This window comes from Silurus meridionalis, chromosome 29 (assembly GCF_014805685.1).
Source record: "Silurus meridionalis isolate SWU-2019-XX chromosome 29, ASM1480568v1, whole genome shotgun sequence".
Taxonomy (NCBI): domain Eukaryota; kingdom Metazoa; phylum Chordata; class Actinopteri; order Siluriformes; family Siluridae; genus Silurus; species Silurus meridionalis.
The window spans coordinates 8,799,177-8,826,678 of record NC_060912.1 but is presented as its reverse complement, the minus strand read 5'-3'; the positions used below and the strand labels follow the sequence as shown (position 1 = coordinate 8,826,678).

Below are 27,502 nucleotides of genomic sequence, written 5' to 3'. Positions count from 1 at the left end.
TTTCGATTTTCACATTATAATTAAAGGTGCATTTCTGTGCTTTACATGCATATTCTAGCATCTATGGCAAGTTCCTGGGACTTCATGGACAAGACACGAGGTCACACCAGTTCCAGTTGATTTTTTAATAATGAACACTCAGGAAAATCAGACCGACAGCGTTAGTGATTGTAGCTTTCTATAAACCGAGTATAACTGGGATTTGGTATAATAAGAGGATCAGATAAATGGTATGTACCAGGGGATTTCTATACAAAACCTCATGAGATCATAAAATACCATTTACACACACACACACACACACACACACACACACACACAACACTTTATATTTTCACACATACACACACTGGGGGTGGAGTGTACAGTTTGGAAAAACCCTGTACTCTATGTAGAAGAGTCACGATTTACAGAGTTCTTGGAGGAATTCTCCTGTCCTGCTTGTACATCAGCATGGATCTTCTCCCTCTCGTGCCTGACTCCACCTCTCTCAAATTCATCGTCACCTTCCTCTTCCTGGGTGTCCTGGCTGGCTGAGTCGGTGCAGGTGGATGAAAGCGAGGCGAGTTTGTGCCTCAGCTCAGCCTGCGTCGGGACCTGGAGCCTGATTTCGGTTCCGAACGACTCCACGTCGGGTTCTAACACACACACGCGCACACACACACACACACACACACACCAAACAAGATGAAAAAAACATCTAGAAGGAAAATACTCAAGTCACTCTCTGGAGGCCTTGTTTTTTCCATGGTAATCCTGTAATGTAATTGGGACTAATCAAAAGCTGTTTTTGGAGCCCCCTATTGTTCATGAAACACATTACAATAATTAACATAAACTTGTTCTTACTTTTTTCTTGTTGACTACATAAACCAGCCTTTTATTTTTCCAGTCAAACTTTAAGGATTCACCGGTGAATTACATTTACAATTACTTTCACCTGAACATCAGATTAGTATTTGCTTTTTGGACATCTTCATTCCACATTTAGTCCCCATTTGCTGTTAAAATTTTCTTCCACTCTTCTGGGAAGATGTTCAACTAGATTTTGAATTGTGCCTGTGAAGATTTGTGCTCATTCAGACATAAAGGTAGTGATGTAGGCGATATGAGGAGGCCTGAGGTGCAGTTCACATTCATCTCAAAGGTGTTCAGTAGGGTTGGAGTCAGAGCTCTATAGCTACTTATAGAGATAATATTATATAAGAAATACTTGGAAAAAAAAGTGTCAGGTGTCACAAAACATGTAAAAAAAAAAGGAAATTTGTATATGTGTGTAAGTGTGTATACCCAGTACCCAGTATAGGAGAAGCCACACTGTTGTCCTCTGCACCTGAGTTGAGGAAACGTCCAATGCTTCATGGTCAGACATGTCCATCAAGTCCATCTGCTCAAGCATGTCCACATTTACCTCCATAGAAGACATGCTTCCTATTGGCTCTGCAAACCACATTAAAGGGGAAATATCACTTCTTCTTCCCTTGTTTGAAACTATCTCATTACTCCATCAGGAATATACATCTACAAGGAAGCGTTCTCCAAAAATTATTTGTTGTGAAGTAACCCTTGCATTTTTATTGCAGTGATTGAGTTTTGCAGCACAGTATGTAAAGTAAATAAAGTCATTATAGTTATAGTGTATTATGGATGTCCATGCTGTTACACCATCTTTCACCACTAGATGGCGTATAGCATTTAAAATTTAGAAACTTCTAATCAAACTAATGTGACATTTCCAAAAGTGAACGCGAGTAGCAATTTTACGACCTGTTCAGTCATTAATTAGATGTATCTGAATATAAAGATGTCTGTTTTTAGATGTCGTTTTATCACTGTTAAAAATGACACCTGCTCAGACTCACAGGAAACGTGTGAAAGTGGGTTTTTCACATTTTAAATCTTGGTTATTTCAATGTGATCAATTCAATGTACTTTTAGTGCTAAACTATGATTTCATCACTTGTGTCTTATTATAGATGTAATAGAGTTTTGTTTCCATGAGGAAGAAGCAGAGAGAGAGAGAGAGAGAGAGAGAGAGAGAGAGAGATGAAGAAGCAAAGAGAGAGAGAGAGAGAGAGAGAAGAGAGAGAGAGAGAGAGAGATGAAGAAGCAAGAGAGAGAGAGAGAGAGAGAGAGAGAGAGAGAGAGAGAGAGAGAGAGAGGCAAAGAGAGAGAAATAGGGAGAAGCAGAGAGTTAGAGGAGAGAGAGGGAGGAGTGAGAGGAGAAAGAAAGAGATTGTTATAGACAAATAGAGAGAGAGAATGAGAGCATGATATAGACAAATAGGGAGCAGTAAAAACAAAGGAAGAAAAGTAGAGAGAGAGAAGAGAGAGAGAGAGAGAGAGAGAGAGAGAGAGAGAGAGAAGAGAGAGAGAGACCAGACAGTTTCTAATAGTTTTTTCAGTGGCTGGTCTTTAGAGTCTCTCTCTCTCTCTCTCTCTCTCTCTCTCTCTCTCTCTCTCAGATTTTCAGGTGCTTTCAGGTGCAAGTTAGAGGAACAGATTCAGGAATTTAAAATGTCAAATTTTATACAATAATTTTCTCATTTTTGTGAAGTTGCTCCGTGGCCAAAAGCAAATATAAGTGCATTAAAGTGAATTTACGGTGTGTGTGTGTGTGTGTGTGTGTGTGTGTGTGTGTGTGTGTGTGTGTGTGTGTGTGTGTGTGTGATAATACAGTATAAAATACAGAAAAAAACAGCACTGATATACATTATGTGTGTCAACATTTTCATACTGTCACATTGAATACGGATACATGCTGTTAGTAGAGTTACATCACATGCATGCAGAGGGATGACCATCATGTGTGTGTATGTGTGTGTGTGTGTGTGTGTGTGTTTGAGAGAGAGAGAGAGAGAGAGAGAGAGAGAGAGAGACGAAGGCGGCGGTAGGGACAGCACAGAGCTGCATACCTCAGGGATGAGTTAAATCAGGGCAGCGGGATGAAGGAAGGGAAGGACAGTGGAGAGAAAGAGAGAAGGGACGTGTTAGCTTGGTTTACACACATGCCCGTCTTCTTCACTGCAAGGTATTTCGGTTTAAAGAGCAGCTGCAGGTGCTTCAACTAAAAGGCATGACATTCTACAGGCTTTCAGAAGCTTCTCAGCAAGACGCATTGAGACATGATTTCCTCCCGACTTCCTCAAGACTGGGAAATAAAGCTGTGAGGATTCATAGCTAAAAAATAAGCTTTTTGAGCATGTGAATAAAAACATGGCTGTTTTTAATGTTTTGCATTATTTCAGGATATCATCTTATTATTTTGAGTTCGTATCATAACTTAGTATCTCATTATTAGAAGATATTATCTCATTATTTTGAGTTGTATCTCACTATTTCTAAGATAATAAGATATCTTTTTAATTTGAGTTGATATCCTATCATTACAAGATATTATCTCATTATTTTGACTTTGTTTATTACGTTATATGGTTACCATCGTATTCAGTTTAGTATCTTATTATTATTATTATTATTATTATTATTATTTATTTATTTATTTATTTTTTTATTTTTTTTTTATTATTATTATTATTATTATACTTTTGACTATGGTATCTTCTTCTTCTTCTTCTTTCGGCTTCTCCCATTAGGGGGCGCCAAAGCAGATCGTCCGTCTCCATACCCCCCTGTTCTCTACATCTGCCTCTTTCAACCCAACTACCTGCATGTCTTCCATCACCACATCCATAAACCTCCTCCTTGGTCTTCCTCTTTTCCTTATTAATTTGTCGCAGTAATTTATTTCTTCAAGACAAATTGATTTGTTTATTGTTACATAGTAACTCAATATTTCAATATTTTGCCTAATTATTTTGACTGAGCAACTCACATTATTAGAATATCATCTCATTACCTTGCTACCTCTTTATTATAATGCACAAACTCATTCGACAGAGAAACAACTTTTTACCATGACTAATTAACTCAGTATTCTGGCTTAATAAACTGTTAGTATTAATCAGTTAGTAGGTCATAACGAGTCCCCGTACTCATACCAGATTCAGTTTTGTGTATATGGTTTTTATCCCGTTTATAGTGGACTGATTGTACACCATGCCTTGTGTTCCAGCACTGACCTGTTCAGCTGCTCTCTTATACACATTTGGAGAGGGAGGAAAGTGCACAAGGGACAAGGAAATGACACTCGAGGCAGGGCTTGAAAAAAAACTTGTGCATCTTATTGACTTGCGTGCCAAGCTCCAGGCAAAACTCATTCTCAGTAATGGCAGCTAAGAGCTTTCGAAAGCACTCTGTAAAGAGCAATCTTCTTGTAATATTGTAATATAAAACGCCTGGGTACACCACTGAGAAGAGTCGTTTCATCAGGAATATATTGTAAATGCATTGCGCAAACACGAGTCTAATATTCTTTACTGATACATGGGAGTTAATGACAACAGCAGTGAGGGCAATAACAAATAAGTCATTGTTGAATATATTCATTTTTAAGTCAGTATTGTGTACGCTGCCAGTCAATACCCTGCAGTTTTATTATAGCTTAATCACTAGTATTGCCACAGAACAACAAAAGAGTGCAGCGTGGCCATTATATTTAGAAATAAAGAATTACTGGTTGCGCTCAAATTCCAGTGTGACTCTAAATGAGCAATTAAACAAAGCAAAGACACTATGTGATCATATGCATATCTATGTGACGTGTTTACTGTGCTTATTAGACCTAATCAGGGTTTGTTTGAACAATTTTTGAGCATTTCTCAATTTCTTTGTTCATTCTGGATCTATACTGGGAAAAGTCTAATCTCTAATCTTAGTTACAATAACATTTTAATAAGTGAAGATCAAACATTGGGTCACTGGATGACTGCTGACCAACTCCTGGATGACTCTGGACTGAATCCCTGTATGACTCCTGACCAAGTTCAGACTCCTGAATAACTCCGAAATTGATTCTTAAACAATTCCAAATAACCACGTCTGACCAACTCAAGACTCCTGATTGACTGCTTAACATTGCTGAACTGAAGTAATGAATGACTCATGACCGTAAATGACTCCTGTCTGACTCCTTGTTGACTTCTTAGTGACTATAGATTGACTTCAGAAGGACTCCAGACTGACTCTTAAAAAAACATTGGATTTACAATTGAAAGACTCCATACTGACTCCTAAATGACTCTTGAATGTTTCCATTCTGATTCCTGAACAAAATCTGGGCTGATTTCTGAAAGACTCTTGACATTAGACCTTAATTACTCAGGTTTGATTCCTACATGATTTCACACTGACTCCTGAACAATCCTGCACTGACTCCTTTATGAATCCATACTGATTCCCAAATGATCCTGCACTGATTCATGAATGACTCCATACTGGACTCCTGAATTATCCTGCACTGACTCCTAAATATTTTCATTCTAATTCCTGAATGACTCTTGACTGATTCCTGAAAGACTCTGGTCTGACACCTGAATGACACGCTGAGTGAAATGTGGTATATAAGGGAATTTGGATAAGTTGAAACGTTTGCAAATGATGTCATTGCTTGAGCTTGATTTTTTATTTAAAGTTAATAAACACAGTTAGTTGTAACGGACTCTGACGTCTGTACTTTCTGCATCACAAGTACAGTATAATGTAATTGTTATGTGTGTGGATTCACTGCATTCCCTCTACAAGTTCATTCACCTCTTCTTTCGGCGATCTGCAGGTAGCTAGTGGACAGGTAATGCTCCATGTCCTGCTGAAATGCCTCCTCAAAGAACTTCTGCCTTTCTTTTAACTTCACCTGCTGCTGTCCTGAGTCCGCCTCTGGGACCTTCTGGGCATGCTCTGAGTCCAGCTCCGCTGTAATTGGAGGAACATTTTACAACGGTGTAGTACAAAGGTGAAATAACACAGACAACAACAACAGCAGCACAAAAATGTGTTTTAAAAAATGAATAAAATAAAATAAAGAGGATACTTGTATGAAAATCGATCTGAAAATATTTTCTATATTTTGTGTTATCATAATTAATAATTCATTTCACAGCCTGAGTCTTGAATAACTATAGACTAACAGCTGCATGTCTCTGAAATGATTTTGTTAATGTTCTAAACAACTCTGGACTGACTCCTGACTGAATGATTCACTTCAGAACGACTCCTAATCAAGTCTGGACTGATCCCTTGAATGATTCCCAAACTGATTATGCAAAAAGCTCCTCACTAACTCAGAATGACTCCTAAACAACCCTGGAATAATTTCCAACTGACTCAGAATGATTCCTAACTTACTCTAGAACAACTCCAGACTGACTCTGAAATGGCTCCTAACCAACTCTAGAACAACTTCTGACAGACACCAGAATGACTCCAAACCGACTTTGGAACAATTCCTGACTGACTCTGAAATGACTCTAGAACAACTCCTGACAGACACCAGAAAGACTTCGAACCGACTCTAGAACAACTCCTGACGGACACCAGAATGACTCCTAACCGACTCTAGAACAACTTCTGACGGACACCAGAATGACTCCAAACCGACTTTGGAACAATTCCTGTCTGACTCTTAAATGACTCAAAACCAACTCATGAACAACTTCTGACTGACTCTTGAATGACTCCTTACAGACTAGAACAACACCTGACTGTCTCCACAAGTTGCTTTTTGTAAAGTAAACTTAGTGTAAAAAATTATCATAATTTTAAAGAATGATTACTGTGACTGCAAGAGCAGCACATCTACAGCTGAACACAATGTTCTGGGAAAATTGGAATGAATCATTTATCTATTCATTGCCAGTAAGTGCAATGCAAAAATGATGACAGGATAATCCAATCTTATTACAATCATGTAATAATGATGAGACCATCGAATAAATCACAGCACCAGCTGGAGAGCAAGGACACAATGGTGTAGCGTGAAAGGATGTCGGTAATTGCCTCCATACAGGATACCAGGGCTTTATGGTTCATTACACCTCCAATTTTCTCGGAGACACATTACCTCTAATTAACGCCCTGTGCCATGAGAAGGTTCATAGACACCGTTTCTTTAAACCTCCTGATGGCTAAGACAGCCTAAGAGGTTGGACATGCAGTTACTGCCTACAGATACACACACACACACACACACACACACACACACACACAAATCTCAAATCTCAGCACAGTCTGTTGTTCATTTCAGTAAGAGAACAGAGAGGACTGTGGAGGAAGAACTGAATAACAGTACAGACAGGAAACAGAGAGCATCCTCATTTACAGCGTGAACACACTCACACACACACACACACACACACACACACACACACACACACACACACACACACTCATCCTTTGTCCTCTAATCTCACTCTCCTCTCTCATCCTGCTCTCTTCTCTCCTCTCCATCTGTGTGGGCTACTGAGACTGCTCTAATACATGACAGACCCGAGGGGGCATCCACCGAGAGCCTGTGTGTGTGTGTGTGTGTGTGTGTGTGTGTGTGTGTGTGTGTGTGTTTTGTGCCTTAAATAAACATTAGCGTTTGAACTGGATTCTGTGTGGGTAGAAATTTGTGTATATTTATTTACACTGCGTACACACACACACACACACACACACACACACACACACACACACACACACACACTCCTGGGCAAAGGTTTTTAGAATACCTCAATTTGTCTACTTTTTCCTTTTTATCTTATCCTAATAAAACGTATCTAACAAATAAATAATGATATAAGAAAGAAATTATGGGATTGTTTTGTTTAACAAAATGTACTTATCAAAGTTAGAAGAATTATTATTATTATTATTATTATTATTATTATTATTATTATTATTTTTTATTGTTATTATTATTAATATTATTATTATTAGTAGTAGTAGTATTAGTATGAGTAGTAGTAATCTATGGGTAAAAAATACGATGGTGGTTTGATGCTATGGCTAGCTCTTCCTGTACAACCGACGAGTTCTTAGCTTCTTTTCATCAATCCGAAAGTTACAAATGACTATAAAAAGAAATCCCCCCTGCCCAAAAAACGTGTTACCTGAATCTGTATCTAAATGCATCTTGTGTGGTAATGCAGTGTGAATCAGCACGTTACAAACTTGTATTGTGTTTTTCGGAAAATCCAGTTTGTATGTGTGTGTTCGTGTGTGTGTTCATGTGTGTGTATGTGTGTGTGTGTGTGTGTGTGTGTGTGGCCTGTGTGTGCTTCAGCTCAGCCAACTGCAAAGTTGTGATGTGTATCACTATAGTAAAAGACCTCCTGTCTTTCGGAACATTGTGGTTTGCATCGAAACCATGTTTTTGTGTGTGTGTGTGTGTGTGTGTGTGTGTGTGTGTGGGTGGGCATGTGCAGGGTGGGCTATAGATCTGCACTTCCTGTGCTGTCGACGAGTGAGATACTTGAGCCGATGTACAAAAAAGATACTTTTATACAGAAAGAACCACCTACAGGAAAAACTATTCATAGCTCTGGAACAACAACATAAACAAACAAATAATAATAATATTTTAAAAAATGTTAGAAAAGCTTTCAGCTCTGCACATAGCTCAATTCAGGTCAGTAAGTTTTCTGTCTAAATGAAAAACACTAGTACATCAGAGACTTTGACACCAAGAAGTGTTATCTTAACACTACAGGCATGGAGGTATATGAGAGAACATTGATTATACATAAAAGACTATTATTATTAACAATGAGTCACTGAGTACACTGTTATAGTCTGTCTGGCAACATGAATTTATAAGCTTTATACGTTGTATTCAGTGTAGTATGAAATATCTGGCACTTTACAATGATTTGTCACTTTCTAAGAATCGCTTATCCAATTAGCCAGTCAAGTGACAGCAATACAATGCATACAATAATGCAGATACTGGTCCAGGACAATGATCTGCAGTAGCAGGGATGTTGGTAGTGATGATCTGGGATTTTCATTTACAGGAGTCTTTAGAGTTTATACAGAATGGTGCAAAAAACACAAAGACTTCACGGAATGCCAAACTGAAAGATTATTTCGCGTCAAATGATCATGGTGAGAAAAAAAAAATCACCTCAGAATGCACAAATCACAAGGTGAAAAAGGCAACAGTGGTGAAAAACCACATCGGGATCCACTCCCTAATTAAATCCTTATTTTAGATCACAATCTACACATATGCTATAAAGACAAACGTTTGTGGGCACCTGACCATAAGATTGCTATGTGCATTCCATGTTGAGTTCCCATTCGATCTTATAACAAGCTCTTCTGGGGACCAAGATTTCAGAATGTACTTGCAGAGATTTTTGATTATTCGGGTAGAAGGGTGGTAAAAAAGACAGGTACTGAGGTGTTCAGTAGGGTTGAGGTCAGAGCTCTATAGCAGGCCACTGGAGATAAAACCTCATCCCATGTCAAGAATATCTTTGTGGAGTTGGCGTGGTGCACAGTTGCATTGTCATGGTGGTCTTGTCTTGTCGTTTCCGATGTCCTGAAGACTCCCTTAAAGATATAAATCTGAATATCTGACTGACACTGGAGACTCCTTCCAAAAATACTGCCTACTATATTGAATAATCAGAGATCAGTTATTAATAGACTGAATGCAGCAGCACAGTGCTCTGAATTTTGTCATCCCTATCTATGAATTTTGGGATGATGTGTGTGTGTGTGTGTGTGTGTGTGTGTGTGTGTGTATGTCACTTCTGTATCCCTTGTGTTTTGAAGAGAATTAAGCTAATGCTGTGCCTAAAACTAGCATGTCCACTAGACATGTAGATGCTCCATGTGTGTGTGCTGATTAAACCAAATTTCTAGTTAATAAAATAAGATTAGCATCTCTTTCTCTCTCTCACTTTCTCACTATTCATCGTCTCTCGCCACATTAACTAGCACATTAGCTTGGCACGACGATGTCCACCCGCAATCTCTTGCCAATCCAAATGTCGTTAGCATCCGACAGTTACTTTAACTCAGCTTCAGGTGTTTTTCGTTGTTGTTGTTTTTTCTTTCCTAAAACCGCAGTGTGAGGAAAAGCTTTCAGGCTTCAGACAGCAGGAAGTAAACGCTTATTAGTACGCGAGTGGGGAGGACGCTGCCTGCTCATGTGTTGAAGAAAAAATATATTTAGCTCTTCAGCCAGGCTACGAATAATCTATGGGGAAGCTAGTGTGTTATCAGTGTCAGAGTTTCCTCCCTTACCCACGCCTGCGGATTTTTTTTTCTTTCTTTCTGTTTTAGAATCCAGATTCTCCCAGAATGCACTTGTTGAAACTACGAACGTAACATCTCAAATGTACCATGTATTAGATGGGGTTGGTTCGGAAAAAATTATTATTCATTTTTCAGATCATTTTCTGATAAACAATATATATTTGTTTAAACATTGGCATGGATTTCTAAGTGAAGCAGTGTTTTGTGCACACTCAGGCCATATGGGACTGTTATTAGCTCAGTCTGCTTTTGCATGTATATATTGCACAACCAGTTACACAATCTTGCACACATTTGCACTTTATTAGGAATATTTAGAATAACTCATACTGCCTTCTGGTGTATAGGAACGCTGCTTTATGTCAGAACTACATTACCCAACAGCCTCTGGTTTGTGGAAAGAAGTAGATGCCTCTAAACATCCTAAACCATCTAGAGACGTACCAGTGCCAAGTGAATCCCACTTCATGTGGAGTTTTGACATTGGACCTCCTTGAGTGTTTAAAGGGTCTGGCATGGAGAAGCTGGTGTTGGATCTGTGATGATCTCAAATGTTGAGCTATTTTATGAGTTGCTCAGTAGCTCCTAGTTTTATAACCACAAATGACTGTAAAAGACTGTAGAAAGAACATCACTTATAATCTTACACTCCGGTGCTCATGTTAGTTCTCATTCTACAGTGTTCTGTATTGTTTAAAGACTATAATCACACTCGATGTCACCCAAATGAGGATGGGTTTCCCTGTTGAGTCTGGTTCCTCTCAAGGTTTCTTCCTCATAACATCTAAGGGAGTTTTTCTTCGCCACAGTCGCCACGGCTGCTCATCAGGGATAAATACACATCGTTCACCTTAACTGCTAAATTCTGTAAAGCTGCTTTGAGACAATGTCTGTTGTGAAAAGCGCTATAGAAATAAATTTGACTGACTTGACTTGACCTCTGCAGTTCTTTGTTGGTCACATGTCACTGATCACTCACACCTGTTACTGGTTACATTGACTAGCATTTGTGTATATCTTTGATTCCATTGTAAATTCTATTTTGATTAAAACAAAGTTATATAACAAAATTACAAGTTTTTTGTTTCTTCAGGTTTCAGCCTGCATCCAAATAATAGATAACACTACTATCTATTTGTATGATTGTATAATTGGTGTTTGTTTCATATTTAAAAAGCTGTGACTCAACTTAATTGACACTCATTTAGACATTTGAACAAAAAAACAAAACAAAAAAAACACTAGTCACTCTTGTCTAGTACAAGACATCTGGCAGCACACCTGTGAGCAATGCTAATGAACAAAAACAGATGTTCGATTAGCAGAGGCATGTACAGTGTGTGTAGTGTGTGGAAATGTGTGTGACTGAGAGAACATTTCTTGTGGGAACAGTTGAGCTCATTTAGCGCCTTGCTGTTCCTACTTCAGTAATCGTGACTGTCTTCCTCCACAGCTCAGCAAAGCCTTTTTATTTTAAACCTCGCATCTGCTGATGGATCTGGAAAGTGTGTGAGAGAGAAACAGAGTGATGAAGAGAAAGAGAGAGAGAGAGAGAGAGAGAGAGAGAGAGAGAGAGAGAGAGAGAGAGAAAGACGCCACCATCAGTTCATTTTGTCATCCCGAAATGAAACTCTTTTGTGAGGACAGACTGACAAAATCCAACACGTTGCCTCTCACCTAATGCTGAGGGATGATAGCAGCGACGACTGAATCTCTCTCTTTCTCTCATTTCGTATGTCTCATATAATGAAATAATGGATAAAGCTTCCTTTCCAAGTGTAGCGTGTACTTACTGTATCATCAAATAAAAAGAAATGCGTTATTCATTTATTCAAAGAATCTCAGTCATATCTCTAATTTCGATTTGAATTAGAAAATCTGCTTTTACACTTTTACATTATATTCGTAAAAGTGTAAAAGCAGATTTTCTAATTCAAATCGAAATTCCATAAAGCAGACATTTGGAGAAATTAAAATTATATACAGTTATAATTTTTTTATTTTGTAAAAAAAATAAAATAAAATAAGGTAATCAAATTACTAATAACAGTAATAAATATTATAATTAATATCATAATAACAATAATAAAAATAAGGATCCTTTATTATCTTATAATAATTGTGTTATTAATTTTTATTATAAAATATTAATAATTCTAATACAATTACAGTTACTTTTAAATAAAATAATCAAATCATAATTTATTTTGTATATATATATATATATATATATATATATATATATATATATATATATATATATATAAATAATAATAAATACAAAATAAAAAAAATATATAATAATATATAAAATTTGTTTATTATGTAAATGTGCAATATATAACATATTTATTGAACATCCTATTCCACATTTAGTTCCCATTTACTGTTAAGGTAAATAAGGTTTTTTCATAAATATTAAATGTACATTTGTTTGTCCAAGCTGGATATTAAAATTAGAAAAAAATCTATATATTTTTACTATTTTATGGGTCTTTTTTTTTGCTCACTTTTTGACGTGTTCACTAGGCTTGAGGTCAAAGCTCTATAGCAGGAAATCTTGTTATGTATATGTAAAGCATATCTTCATGGAGCTGTCTTTGTGCGCAGGGGCATTGTCCTGCTGGAACAAGTTTGCTGGAACAAGTCTCCTAGTTTGGACTAGTTTGGAAACACCCCTCAACACTACTCCCTCCCAACATCCGACAGCCCTGTGTCATCCGTGGAGACCGTCAAGTTTCTGGGCACTACCATTCCCCACGACCTGAAATGGGAGTCCAATATAAACTCCATTCTCAAAAAGTCCCAGCAGAGGATGTGCTTTCTACACCAATTAAGGAAGTCTGGTCTGCCACAGGACCTGTTGATGCAGTTCTACACTGCAGTCGTTGAATCTGTCCTGTGCACATCCATAACCATCTGGTATGGAGCAGCAACAAAACAGGACAGGAACAGACTGCAGCAAACAGTTAAAACAGCAGAAAAAATCATTGGTGCTTCCTTGCCGACTCTCCAGGACTTGTACCACGGAAATCTTGGGCAGGAAAAATCACTACTGACCCTTTGCGGCTTGGACACAAACTCTTTCAGCTCCTCGAAATTCATAGCGCCCTCTGCTGCTTGTGTCTGAGGCGAACTGAGATTCAAAAACGGAATACTCTGCCAAGCCTTGCCTTTCTTCGAACTGATTCAACATGTTCTACTTCATCGTTATTCCACCAGATTCGAGGCCACATTTTATTACCCTTCACATGAAATGAACATAATTACAAGACAATGCGGTGGAAAAACAATCGCATTAGTTGGGGGGGGGATAATGGCAATAATCATCATCTGATCTAAACTGAATAATCGCTCGCTCACAAACAGATACACACCCACACGAGCACGTACCCCGACGCCTCCTCGTGCACCTTGCTTAATGTGATGAGTGTGTGTTGTCATGCGTTACACACTCTGATAAGCAACGTAGGAGTGTATGTATCTGTGGGTGGACTGAGTCATGCCACCCCTGTCACTGCCACTCAGCATCCTGCGCTCGCGAAATGGGTCATATTTACACACCACACAGCATTTGACCTCAAAACACAAACACACACACAAACACACACACAAACACACAGACTGATTTAGAAGAAAACAGCTACAGCTTTTAACATTAGCATTATCCACTATCAGCAAATGTCTTCATTACTGGACAAGAACATGGGACACATATTTTAACTCTTTATATTATTTTGTAATAGAAATGTACTATCCAGGTCAGTTTTTGTTTTTGTTTTTATTGTTTAATGCCAGCTATATTAAATGGACAAAGATATTGGGACACCTGGCATTTACGGCTTTATGTGGTTCTTCTCTGAACTGTAACCACAAAGTTGGAGACACACAATTGTACAATTTGGATCCAGTAGCATTAATTTTCCTTATACTTGAACTAGGAGACCCAAACCTGTTCCAGCATGACAATGTCTCTGTGCATAAAGCCAGCTCCATGAAGATCTGCTTTACATGTAATGGAATGGAAATTCTTGAGATCTTGATTGGTCTGCTATGGAGCTCTGAAGTTAAGCCTATTGAACACCTTTGAGATGAATGTGAATGCCGACTGCACCTCAGGTCACCTCATCCACATCAGTACCGGACTCATCTCATCTACATCAGTACCAGACTTTACCAACACCCTTGTGGCTGAACGAGCACAAATCTCCCCATGCACACTCCAAAATTCAAATTCTAAATAAAAAAAAGACCCATAAAAATGTTACACAATATTCATTTTCATCTCACAGACTTTTTTAAAAAAGGGTGCCAATAATTATGAAGCACCCTGATATTAAATAAAACGATCAGAAAATGGCTTCAAGTTTTGTTTAAATCCGTGTTCGCTCCTGACAACAGTGAATACAGAAGGTTCATTTGAGTTTGAATTAAAAGAAGCTGAAGAATCTCCACACCGACGTGGTTGCCATGGTTTCCGCCTCTTACCGTTGTTGGATGGCGATTCGAAGGTTCGGGTGGTAAACGAACGCGTAGGGTGAAGATGCATATTCGCCAAGCCGACCAAGCAAAGAACAGTGCGTGAAGAGGAGAGTGTGTGTGTGTGTGTGTGTGTGTGTGTATGTGTGTGTGTGTGTTCTATAACCTTCTCCACCACACACTTCATCTCATCATCCAGCTCTCTCACAAAGGCTCTCAGACAGCACACATTTCAATAAGCTGCATCGACTGCTACAGATAATTGATTCATCTCTATTTTCCAACAATGAAAGAGCAGAAGTTCATAAAAACTTCTGAAGAAACTTCACCAAAACCCTGTCATGACATCAACATTACACACTAAACTCACATTATATAAAGGATTCATAATTTTGGATTATAAAATCAGAATAACTCCAATGCATACAACTTAATATGTGGCATGCTTAGATATAAGACTACAGTGTCAGAAAAAAAGCTTTTCAAACTACATTTCCCATCAGCCACTTCATGCTACATGTTTGATTAAGCCCCTTAATCAAAATCACGATAGTTTGCCTAGCTTCTTGTATAATTAGCCCAAAACCTCAATCTTTGTGTCTAGTATGTCTTTCTGTTCACGATCACATTTCGCCTTGGGGAGGTGGTAGTTTAGGGGTTAAGGCATTGGATCCAAAGGTCACCGTTTCAGGGCCCTTGAGCAAGGCCCTTGACCTCATAGCTGCTTAGTTGTATGAATGAGATAAATGTTAGTCGCTCTGGATAAGGGCATCTGCCAAACAGTGCATTATTATTATTATTATTATTATTATTATTATTATTATAGCAAACACAGGATTGTCCCTTCGTTTTTGTGTAATTTAGGACGCTACGATGTGGATTTAAGCAAACAGGGAAAAATTGCCACAGGGAAATCCTCTGGTGTAAAGCATACAAGTTACTGTCATTGTAAAATAAATAGCAGCTGGTTGTAGACATTAAGTAGAAAAACAAAGAGGTGCTGAAGAATAGAACTAAAAAAAGACATTGCTACAGGGTGCTTCCAAGAGTGTGTGTTTTTTCCTTCCTGCGTTTTTCAGTTGTGATTAGCGCAGATGTGACAGGAGCTGAGCTGGCTTTTGTGTTGAGGTAAAATATAAGTCTGGTGAACATGTGCTGGCTTTAGGGCAGCAGTCACATTTGCGTGTGTCATCATTCGGAAATGTTTTTGTGCTCAGGACAGCAGGAGGCGATTGCCTGTGGGAGGTCAGCTATAACCCATGCTTTTACAGGCCTGTTCATATGGAAATTCAACAATGTTGGTTATAAGGGGATCATTTCTGACGGATTTGATCATTTCTGACAGAAAACTGCTCTCACACACACACACACACACACACGACATGCAACCCCCTTAAATACTAGTGGAACTGTTTGCAAATAATGAATCAGCGGTTCAGTCTTCGGCAGCTCAAATTCAGTGTTTCCATGAAGCAGATACTTTCCATGAAGCAGATACTGGAAACAGGAGACACAGAGATGGAGGAATTTGATCGCACCAAGTTAAAGCTCTGTATTTAGCGCGCGGTTATCTAATCACCGCTTTCTTTCTCTCAGACAGGCAAACAGGGCATGACCAGAATGCAGGAATTGCCTTCATATCATATTTCCTGTGATAAGAAAAGTGTTGGTTTTTTGGTTTTTTTAGAGCTGACAGCAACAAGGGAACCAGATTGACTTTAATCTGTTAATTTACACAAACTCCAGTGTGAAACACACACACACACACACACACACACACACACACACACACACACACACACACACACACACAGAGCACTGTGCAAATGTTTTAAGCAGTCTGGAAAACAGTGCAAAAATAAATAGTGATCAATTATTTTTAGCAATTTACAAATCCAAATCAAATCAATATTTGGTGTGACCACCCTCAACTCTGACATTTTTTAATAATTTGTACACAGGGATTTAGATGATTAACCAATAAAACCAAGCAGGTGCTAATAATCCTTAATTTCATATGTAGGTTATAACCCGGTCATTAAGTGAAACAGAAACAGCTGTGTAGGAGGCTTCAGTGCGGAGTGAGGAACAGACAAACTCTGCTACTAAGGTCAAGTTTTATGTCACAGGTCATACACCATGGCAAGATGAAGAACAGCAACAAGACAAAAGGTAGTTCTACTGCATCAGCAAGATCTCTGCCAGGCACATATTTCAGACCAGATTGAGGTTTCAAGATGTTTAAGAAAACCTAATGCAGCAGATGAAAGACATATCAAGCTTACTTCCCTTTAACTTTGGAAGATGTCCAGCAGTGCCATCAGCAAAGTACTGGCAGAAACCAATAGGACCCAGGTACTGTCAGGAAAGGAGAGGCCAAGAATTGAAGATTTGCATCCAATAAGCAATACCTTCGACATGGAAACGAAACTAAACGACTCATGCACAAAAAATATAGGAACTGGGGGTAGAAAAATGGCAGCAGGTGCTCTAGAGTGGGGAGTCAAAATCTGAAATACAGTATCTGGCTGTATCAGGAGGCAAGTTGTTTGCTGAAGGGCTGGAGATTGATACAATAATGAGTGTCTGCAGACAACAGTGAAGCATGGTGGTGGTTTCTTGCGAGTTTGGCTGCATTTCTGCAAATGGAATAGGTGATTTGGTCAGGATTTAAGTTGTCCTCAATGCTAAGAAATACAGGCAAATACTTATCCATCATGCAATACCAACAGTGAGGCGTCTGATTGGCCCCAGATTTTTTCTGCAGCAGGACAACAACCCCAAACATAAAGCAAATGACATTAAAACTATCTTCAGTGCAGAGAACATCATGGACTCCTGAAAGAGTTTTGGCCCCCCCACAGAACCCTAATCTTAATATTATCGAGTCTGCCTGGGATTACATGAAGAGACAGAAGGGTTTGAGGCAGCCTACATCAACAGATGATGTACTGATGCTGCTTTGCAGGCAAAGGGTAGTTACACCAAATCTTGGTTCGATTTAGATTACTCTTCTGTTCATTTGCATTTTTCCATTTACTTATTTCTTTTGTTCAGACAGACAGCAAATTATACATTCTTTACTTATTTTTTTTACTTATGTGCCTTCTGATTTCTAACTACAAACAGGCCATTGCAGTGCAAAAATTAAAAAAAAATCATCAAATTAAACCAGACGTTCTTTTCCTGTTCTGTCTCCAGGAAGATGCAGCTCTATATCTGCCATGTCAATCTTTATTCCATGTGACTCTAAGGACATGCCTCGGTCACACCACTGTTGAGGTTCAGTGTTCCTCTTTCAAATAATACAAGACATTTTGAAATGTCTAGAATGGAGACATCGAAAATCTCCTTTCCACAGATTGAAAGATAAGCGGACCAAGCATTCTTCTGCTACACTTACAAATCACTTTAAGTTAGCTCATAACAATATTATCAATTCATTGTCAATTAATAATACTAATCCTTGTTGGAGCTGGCATCACACAAAATCAATATGTTTAAGTAGGAAATTGCACATAACTGAAAGAGTTTTGTATATGTCGCAATGGTCCTTAAACAGAAAGCTTTTGTTTTATGTCTGAGATTAAGTTTGTAGTCCACATACTAGCGTATACACGTTAATTAATTGCAGTCCTTGTAGCAGCCATTTAAAAGTAAAAGCCATTGGAGTGACATTGGAGGACATAGAATGTTAGACAGAATGTACAAAAGGAAGACTTGAGCATCACTTAAAGTCAAAGAAATGATGCAACCTGGTGCAAGGACTGTGTAGAAGGTAAAGGCATGTAGCGGGGGGGATAAAAAGAGAACAAAATAACTTTACATTCCTCTAGTGTACATCAACAAAGTCTTTTCAAAGGTCAGCATTGTATTGCTGTCTGTTTTTTTAACTAAACACCTTTCCTTTAGTTATACTGCAACCACAAAGATCATTTGTATTTGTAGTTAAATAATAATACGCTTTAAGACAAATCATTGGATTAGCTCAAAAGGTGTTGATTCTTTTTATGGAAGGAATGGCCTTTAGGACAGAGGGATTTGCAGGTTCTCGGGAATACGACACAGACAGAGAACATCATATCAGAAGGCGGACGCGTGTGCAGGTAGTTTAATTTACATTGTGTATATACCAAAAACAATGACAATACAACAAAGAAACAAAACACACAAAAAAGTCTGGGAATAAATATAGTTTGGCTCAAGTAACAATAACAACAACGTTAAAACACCATCATCACCACCAACCGCGCTCACACCAGCTACACAACAGCTCCAGCACAGCAATCACCACCAACAATAACACCACCACCATCACCATGACTTCCAACAACTCCAGCACCACAAACACTAACATCAACTTCAGCAACACCACCATTATCACCATCACCAACAGCTCCAGCACAGCAATCACCACCAACAATAACACCACCACCATCACCATGACTTCCAACAACTCCAGCAACACCACCATTATCACCACCTACAAACAACTCCAGTGATGCTTGTGGTGATATTTGATCATTCAGCTACAAGAGTGTTAGTAAAGTCAGGTACTGATGTAGGTGAGGTGAGGAGGCCTTCAAGGAGGTGTTCAATAGGGTTAAGGCCAGAGTTTTATAGCAGATCTTCCTGCTTGGTTTGGGTCTGAAGGAAGAATTTCATGCTCCTGCATTCATAAACATTTTGTGTGCCTCCAATTTGTGGTAACAGTTCAGAGAGGAACTATACATGGCTGGAAAAGTCAGGTGTCCGAATACTTTAGTCAAAGTGTAAATAATAAGAAGACACCTTCTACACCAGGTAAATTAAAATAGACAGTGGCAAAACTGTGAAATCCCAGTTCCCTTTGATCATCTTAATAATGTTGAATTTGTGTTACAACACAACAATTTCTTAGTCTCTTTAGCACTTGAAAATATAAGGGTTTTAAACCCTTCGCATGGAATACATACGAAATAAAGGATTTAATACGATACGGAATCAATGCTCGCAGCTGATGAGCATTAATTCGAGTTCACAGAGTAAAGACTACTTCCTGTGCATCTGCATCTGCAAATGAGCTCTAGTCTGTCCATATTAAGCAGTGTGTGTGTGTGTGTGTATTAGGGACGGTAAGATTCAGAATTCGCATCGGAGCATCGGCATAAAAGTTAACGATGTGATGCAGTGATTTTAAAAAATGTGCATCGGTTACAAGTTGGCATGCATCTTTTTTAACATATTTGCAACTGTAAAAATAGTTGCTATGTAGATCGATTTCTCTTCACTAAACATGTTCTCGAGCGTGTTCTCTCAGCACCGCCGCTGCTACGTGAATATGATGTGTCACAACACTACGGAGTCCGAGGCGTGTCCCGAGTGTCTCATAAAATATAGATTAACATGGCAGAGGTAGAGCTGCATCTTCCTGGAGATTTGCTGTTTGTCTGAACCAAAGAAATAAAAACAGTAAACTATCTGCACCATACTAAATTGCATAGCATATGTTTCCTATTGAATTGTATTGTATTTAATTGCATCTTGTGTGTGCTGAGATTGCAGGACACATTGCATTGTGTTGCATGTCTGAGAGATAGACAGGCATGTGTAGAGTTTGATCCGCAAGTGTGTATGCGCATGGGTTTGCACATGCTGCTTGTTAAGAAAGGGGTGTATGTTCAAGACAGATGTTGCTTTTTGGGCTTTAATGACAGCGCCTGTAGAACCTGTAGAATTTACGGTCAGGACCATTCCTGCTGCGATCAGTTTTGGGTTTTCTGAATGTTGTGCGATTGCTGGCTTTCCAACATCAAAATCTAGACTGTGTTCCTTTTGTCACGGATAAAACGCCATGTATTTCCACAAATCTACTAGCTAAAATCTGTTTCCCGGAAGTGCAGCTAATCTGCAATATGCCTTTGTTAGAAATTTATATACCACGTCCTAATTACTGCAGGCACTTTGGAGGCACTTGTATGCCATATATACAGCTTTAATACTTCCTATGCACACACATATCTGATGAAATCCGATTTGCGAACAGGCTTCGAATTCAAATGAAAAAGAAACGATTCAAATTTTTAAAAAAAGAGAAATATATCGGTAAGCGCTGTGTGTTTCAGCCCGAGCTTAGTTATATAAGAACACAGTTATCCTCAAGGTCTTCCATTCTCTAAACAGAGAAGCGTGCCATTGTGTGCGACAGTCTTTCATGCACTGTGCATGAATTCGTCTGGATTTCTCTGTACTGATAGCTCTGGCTCATCACATCGCCCCATGGTCAGTGAGTGGGCGAGTCCCAGGTGCTCATATCCATGTCTTTACACATTCTTATGACTCATTATCAACATTACAGCTCTATGTTTACTTCCCTAAGCTTGCTGATTTCAAGCAGAAGGTTAATAACGGGGGGAAGAGTGCTATTATTTTCGAAACAGGTATGAGGTATTCTGTGCTATCTCATGAGTTAAGGTCAGGTCATTGGGTACACTTGGGGCTCCACAGTTTGTGGATTGTACACTGTTTAAAGAAAAAAGTATTGACTTGTAATTTTATTTCAAGTACATGCAGAATCACTCACGGCTTCTTATGTGAAATTACTCAAACATGCCATGCCATGCCAATTGTTAAAAGAGAAAAAATAAAACCAGACCACTAGTGTGCCAGATATGCAGATCTGAAGGATCTCAGCTTTAAGCACTACATGTTATATTTTATTATTATTTTAACCAGTCAGTAAAACAGAAAACATCACAAAGATTTTATATATGGTATAACATTGGCTGAGCCTCTAAAAGACCTGCATTACCACAGTATCTGTCTGTATTTGCTGGTGGTGCAAATTCCTTAAAACAAATTAATGATGATGAACTAAGAAGATGGTTCAATTTAAATGTATTTTTACAAAAGCCTGAAAATAATTTTTTCCCTTAAAAAAATTTATTCACCATTCATCCAACCATCAATCCATCCAAACTTCCATTTATTCTTCCTTCCTTACCTCCATACATCCATCCATTCATCAAGCATATTTCCTTCAATGATTGATCCATTCAACAATCCACCTCTACATTCACCCCTCTGTTTATCCATCTATCCATCATCCATCCGGTTAAACATGCAATAGTTTCAGTAAATACACTGGACTGTCTCTCATTTCTCACTGCTACCAACTGCATTCTTGTGATAAAGAGAAGAAAGTGCAATTTGCCAGTTAATTAAGACAATCCCAGTAAGGAAGCAAGACACAGACAACCACAGATGGGTTCCCATATAAATAAGTGAGTTATTGCTTGCCGTTTTTCTTGTGTGGTTAGTACCCAAAGTGTTTCTTTTACAGCATTTGGGTTAGTTATAATATTTTATTTATTTATTTTTATATCAAAGTGATGAAAGGATCTAGAACCAGATGAAACCAGAATGGTTAGAATCTAATAATTAAGAAAAACGTCCATTTTGAGCCAATTCTAATATGTTTTCTCATTTTTTTGTGCATGGTTGGCTTTTAAATGTCTATGAACCACCACTATTTTTATTTTGTTTGTACTCTATTTCCAAGAACCTTCAGCCAAACAACTAACTATGACCACTGGTCACATGACTGTCACATGATCCACCACTCAGTTCAACTTGCCCAGATTTTTAATCACAACCACCTGTTAGCAATAAACACGCTGCTCAGAAATAACCCTCATATTCATGGGCTGTTTGGGCTATCTTTCTACTTGCACACAACGTTTATTTATGCCTAAATCGTAATTTGCCAAGATGCTTCTTGTCCAGAAGGGTGAAAACAGAATACAAAAGTCAAACTAACACAACATGATATCCAAGGTTCAAATGGTTAGATCAGGTATAAGAACAAGTCACTGAGAATAACAATAAACAAGTGTTTAGACTGTGTTGGTGGTTGCTGGGAAGTGTTGACAATTTAACAGATTTCCCGTATGCACTTAATTCAATTAGCTGTCTTTTTGATTTTATTGTCTATCATTAAATCTGTGTTTGTAAAATGGATACTATGGACTAGCTAGCTAACCTAGCGAATGCTACATCTGCAAACAGTCTAAAAAATTTGACAAAGTGATTGGAGGATGAAGTAATGTATTACTCGGCTTGTACTTTTTATTTCTGTGAAAACATTTTCAGACCGTGTTGTTTCTGTGACAGGGTGACTGTGAGTTTGGTCCATACTGTCCATCACACCACATGCACAAAACAAAAACTCTGACTTGTACCCTCTCCTAGCCTACTGAGAGTGCCCGAGCACAATTCCGGATCATTCCGGGTCACTCTAACTCCATTTTCTTTGTCAGTACAGATATTTCTGTAAACTCCGAATCTTCTCAGTACTCTACCAAAAGACCACATTGTCTCGTGCTGCTATTTCCGAAAAACCACAGCAGACGCACCATCTGTGCAGAACCATGTGTACATAATGTTCACATCCACATTCAAACATTACTATGTTTAATATCATGTCTGAATTACTGTAATTACCAGACGGCACCCCCGAGATTCAATACTGTTTATCAGTTCGGACACTGAAATGAGCTGTTTCTATGGCAACACAAAGACACACCAGCCAAAACTCATACTGATCAGACACACTGATCGCTACAATAGCCTGCAGTTAACTCAAGTGTAAAGTGTATATTACACATTGCATATAATGCAAAGCTCTTCAAAAAATTTTTTTAGGAAATTGTCAGCCGTGCTCATAACTAGCTAGCATTTCAAACTAGCTTGTTTTTTTTTTAAACTTGTAAATTGTACTTCACTCTATGTTTTAGTAACAATGCTTTATAAGCCCTATATTGGCATTAGTACAGTCAATGGCTATTACTGATTATCAGAATGATCAGAATCCATTTCATTCGTTTGTAATTTCATGTTGGAGCTTTTATCTAATCAGATATTAGCCATCACATCAAATGTTGCTGTAAGCCAGAAGAAATGAACAACACAGGCTTTTTGTAGCTTCAAATCCACGTTGCTGTTGTTTTAACCAATCAGATTGCGATTTGGTCACTCCAAGGCCCCCTAGCTGGTGTCCAGTCACTTTGGCATTTTTACGTTCTTTGACTGGACGGTTTGAAAGCGCACTATTCAGCCTCGTATACCACATCTGTAGCGAACTACACAAGCTCAAATATATGTTTTAATAGCTGTTTTTTCATTCCACAATGACTGACAGTAGAGAAAAATTTGATTTGTTTGCTGATAGACTTACAAGGACAAAATAGACTTTTGAAGAACAGCTGGACATCATGAGAAAAGTTAAGCCTTTAAAACAGTTGTTAAGATTTTCATGACCCATTTATACTTTAGTGTTTTCTTTCCTGTAGAATTTGCACGAAAACACACAATTTGCCTTCATTTCCAATCCCCAGGAAAATCATTATGTACAGAAAAATGCACAATATTACACAGAAAACCCAGGGTCATTTTATGAGGTTAATATCGATGCTTCTGCTAGAGATGATGTATGCAGGGGCTTCAGTGAAAGGAGACTTGTTGAATTGTGTTTATTGTTTTTTTTTATTTAGTAATGGCTTCATTCTGCACAACACGTCGCTGTTCATATGCATGGCAGGGCATAACACTTATAATATAAAGCAACATGTATAATTAAACTCACTTATTTCTCTATTCTGATTTGATCAGAACCGGCAGATGAAAAATTCATTCCGTATCTTCTGCCTAAGGCAGTTCTAAATAAACGATTGCTTTGGCACATGAAAGAAAAATTCTGTGTTCAAAATAATGTCTCATTTTTTTAAAGGGCGATTGTCCTTTAAAAAAATCCTTTCACTTGTTAATAAACATCGCTTCCTCTCATTTCTCCAGACCATTTTTTTTTGTTGGCGTGCATGAACAAATTACCAGCCTCTGAGCGAATTTCATGCCCCCCCGCTGTCAGCACTGTGAAATAATTACGGTGTGAAGAACACAGTGTAATGTAGGAGACCAAGATGGCAGGAGAGCAACAAAGAGAGACAAAGACATGGAGAAAGAACATAAACAGATGACTCAGAACCCAGTCTTTATCTATACACTGCTCAAGATGAGAACGTATGAGGTGTTTCCTGGACCCCTGTTTCATAGCACTAATTTGGCCAGGTCTTGGCAGATTGTTATACTCTGTCATGAGTTAACATAAGCTGTTTCATTCACATATTTCATACAAATGTCATGTCCTACTCTTTTATGTGTCATGACAGTTTATGGCAAAAAGTGTCATGGTGTACCTTGTTGTCATTACAATTTACTTCCAGTCATAGGTTTTTCCATGTTACAAGAGTCATGACTGTTTTCCTGAGTATAATGTCACACCCCTATACAAGTGGTCATGACGGTCTTCCTGAGTCTCATGCCACGTCCCCTTACAAGTAGTTATGGCGGTTTCCTTGAGTGTAATATCATGGCATATTACAAGTGGTCATTACTGTTTTCTTGAGTGTCAGGTCACGCCCCATTACAAGTGGTATTGATGGTTTTATTGTCAGTCATGTCACACCCCTTTATAAGTGGTTATGACCATTTTATTGAGTCGAGTCTATATCAAGTTACAAATGTTCATGACGTTTTCTTGAGTCATTTTACGCCCCATTACAAGTGGTCACAACTGTCTTATTGAGTTTCATGTCACGCCCCCTTACAATTAATCATGACAGTTTTCTTGAGTGTCATTTCATACCCAGTGTCATTTCATCAATTTTTATGAGTTGTCTGTTTGCATCCAGTCAGTTAGGAATCTCAATTTATAACCTGCTATGAGTTGCCATGACAGTTTATCAACAAGTGTCATGGTACACCCTAATAATGAGTAGTCGTTACAGTTTACGTCCAATGTTTCATGTTATATGTCATGACCATTTACATAGAACTGCATGATTGTCATGTCACATGCTGCAACAAATTGTCATGACCTTTAGGTAAACTTTGCTACAGTTCACTTGCAGGGACATGAGTTATGGTTAAAGCTCTGGGTTACTAATCAGAAGGTCAGAGGTTCTCAGTACTGTCCCAGTACCACCAAGCTGCCACTCTTGGGCCCTTGAGCAAGGCCCTTAGCACACTGTGCTCCTGGGGCTCTGTATCATGGATGACCCTGTGCTCTGCTATATAGGAGTATCATGCCATGTCATCTTATAGTTGTCAGGATATTTTATATCCAGTCAAGGTATGCCACAAGTTGTCATGGCAGGTTAAAGTAAAGGTTTTTACTTGTCACATGTACACTGATCAGGCATAACATTATGACCACCTGCCTAATATTATGTTGGTCCCCCTTTGCTGCCAAACCAATTTGAGCTACAGTGCAGCTACACACAAGCACCACTAGAGCTGCTGTTTTGGAGATGCTCTGACCCATTCGTCTAGCCATCACAATTAGTCAAACTCAATCAAATCCTTACACTTGCCCATTTTTCCTGCTTTTGACATCATGACAACAACTTTAAGGGGAAATTTTCACTTGGTGCCTAATATATAACATCCACTTACAGGTGCCATGATGAAGACATAATCATTGCTATTCACTTCACCAGTCATAATGTTATGACTGATTGGTGTATATTATAGCACAGTGAAATAATTTCTTCACATGTCTCAGTGATGTTAGGAAGCTTGGGTCAGAGTGTAGGGTCAGCCATAACACAGCACCTATAGAAGAGGGTTAAGGGCCTCACTCAAGGGCCCAAATGTGGCAGCTTGATGATACTAAGGCTCGAACTCCTAACCTTCCGAACAGTTTTCCCTTTACATCCAATAAAATCAGTGTCGGGTCACGTTCTGTAACAACCTGTCATGACAGTTTACACAGGCTCATGCCGTATTGTCATGAAGATGTCATAACTGTTCACATCACTCCTAGGTATACTGGAATGTTATACCATACCCTGTCATGATGTATTTCATGTGGTGAACATCCTGTCATGGAGTGTCATGACAACTTCTATCCAGTCACATAAGAGGATCAGTTCAGACCCTGTCATTAGTTGTCATGAGAGATGTACTATGTATACATTCATAACTAAGGTGTTCTGGTTCCATGAAAGCTCACTCCACAACTGAAACCTCCATCATGAGACAGCAACTATCTGGCAATCAGATCTGTTTACTTGTGTTCTTCTATTTTCCATAAACCTGCTGGCGCACACACATGAAACTTCTCAGAGTGTGTGGTGATGTTGCTGAGATCAGAACGTTCGAAGCATCACAAGTAGCTCTTAAATCACAGTCTGACATTCTGATCACAAGTGGCTCACACACACACCCATCCACACACACACACACACACACACACACACACACACACACACACACACAGACACACACAAATCAATCACACCCATAGAGCATTTTACTGCGTTCAGACAGCACACAAGCCCACGTTCACTCCCACACCCACACCCACACACACACATACACCCACACACACACACACACACACCCACACGCACACACAGCTGAGTTGAACTGAGAGAGAAGTCATATGGAGAAGACACTTACAGGAATTCCTCTTGCTGCTGCTGGATCGTGGAGAAGACATGTGGCTGGAAGATGAATCGCGCCAAGCTTGCAGTGATGTGATGTACAGGGAGGGAATCCACTCACAGCACGACTCTGCTGCCGCTCATCCTGACACACACACCCGCTGACCGCCACACACACACCTTCCGTCAGGAAGCGATGCTGCAGCGTGAGGTGCTGTCAGAGACGGCGTGTCTCACTGTGTGTGTCTGTGTGTGTGTGAACTGCTCAGGCTGTCTGATTGACTGGGATGCAAACCTAAGAGTGTGTAGTAGCTGGGAACATACCACTCAGGATCATGGTGAAGGGGAGCAGGAGGGATGATGAGAAATGGGAGGCGTGGAGCGAGAAACAAGAA

The 27,502-nt window shown here is 38.9% G+C and overlaps 1 protein-coding gene across 1 annotated transcript; it reads right to left on the bottom strand.

Moving 5' to 3' along the window:
- Positions 1-106: 106 nt before the first annotated feature.
- dtnbp1b (dystrobrevin binding protein 1b) lies at positions 107-27,502 on the bottom strand. Its single transcript, XM_046843937.1, is given in 5 exon segments — positions 107-638; positions 1,298-1,348; positions 1,351-1,440; positions 5,653-5,811; positions 27,124-27,502. Coding segments are annotated over 5 exon segments (591 nt in total). The 5' UTR covers positions 27,164-27,502; the 3' UTR covers positions 107-387.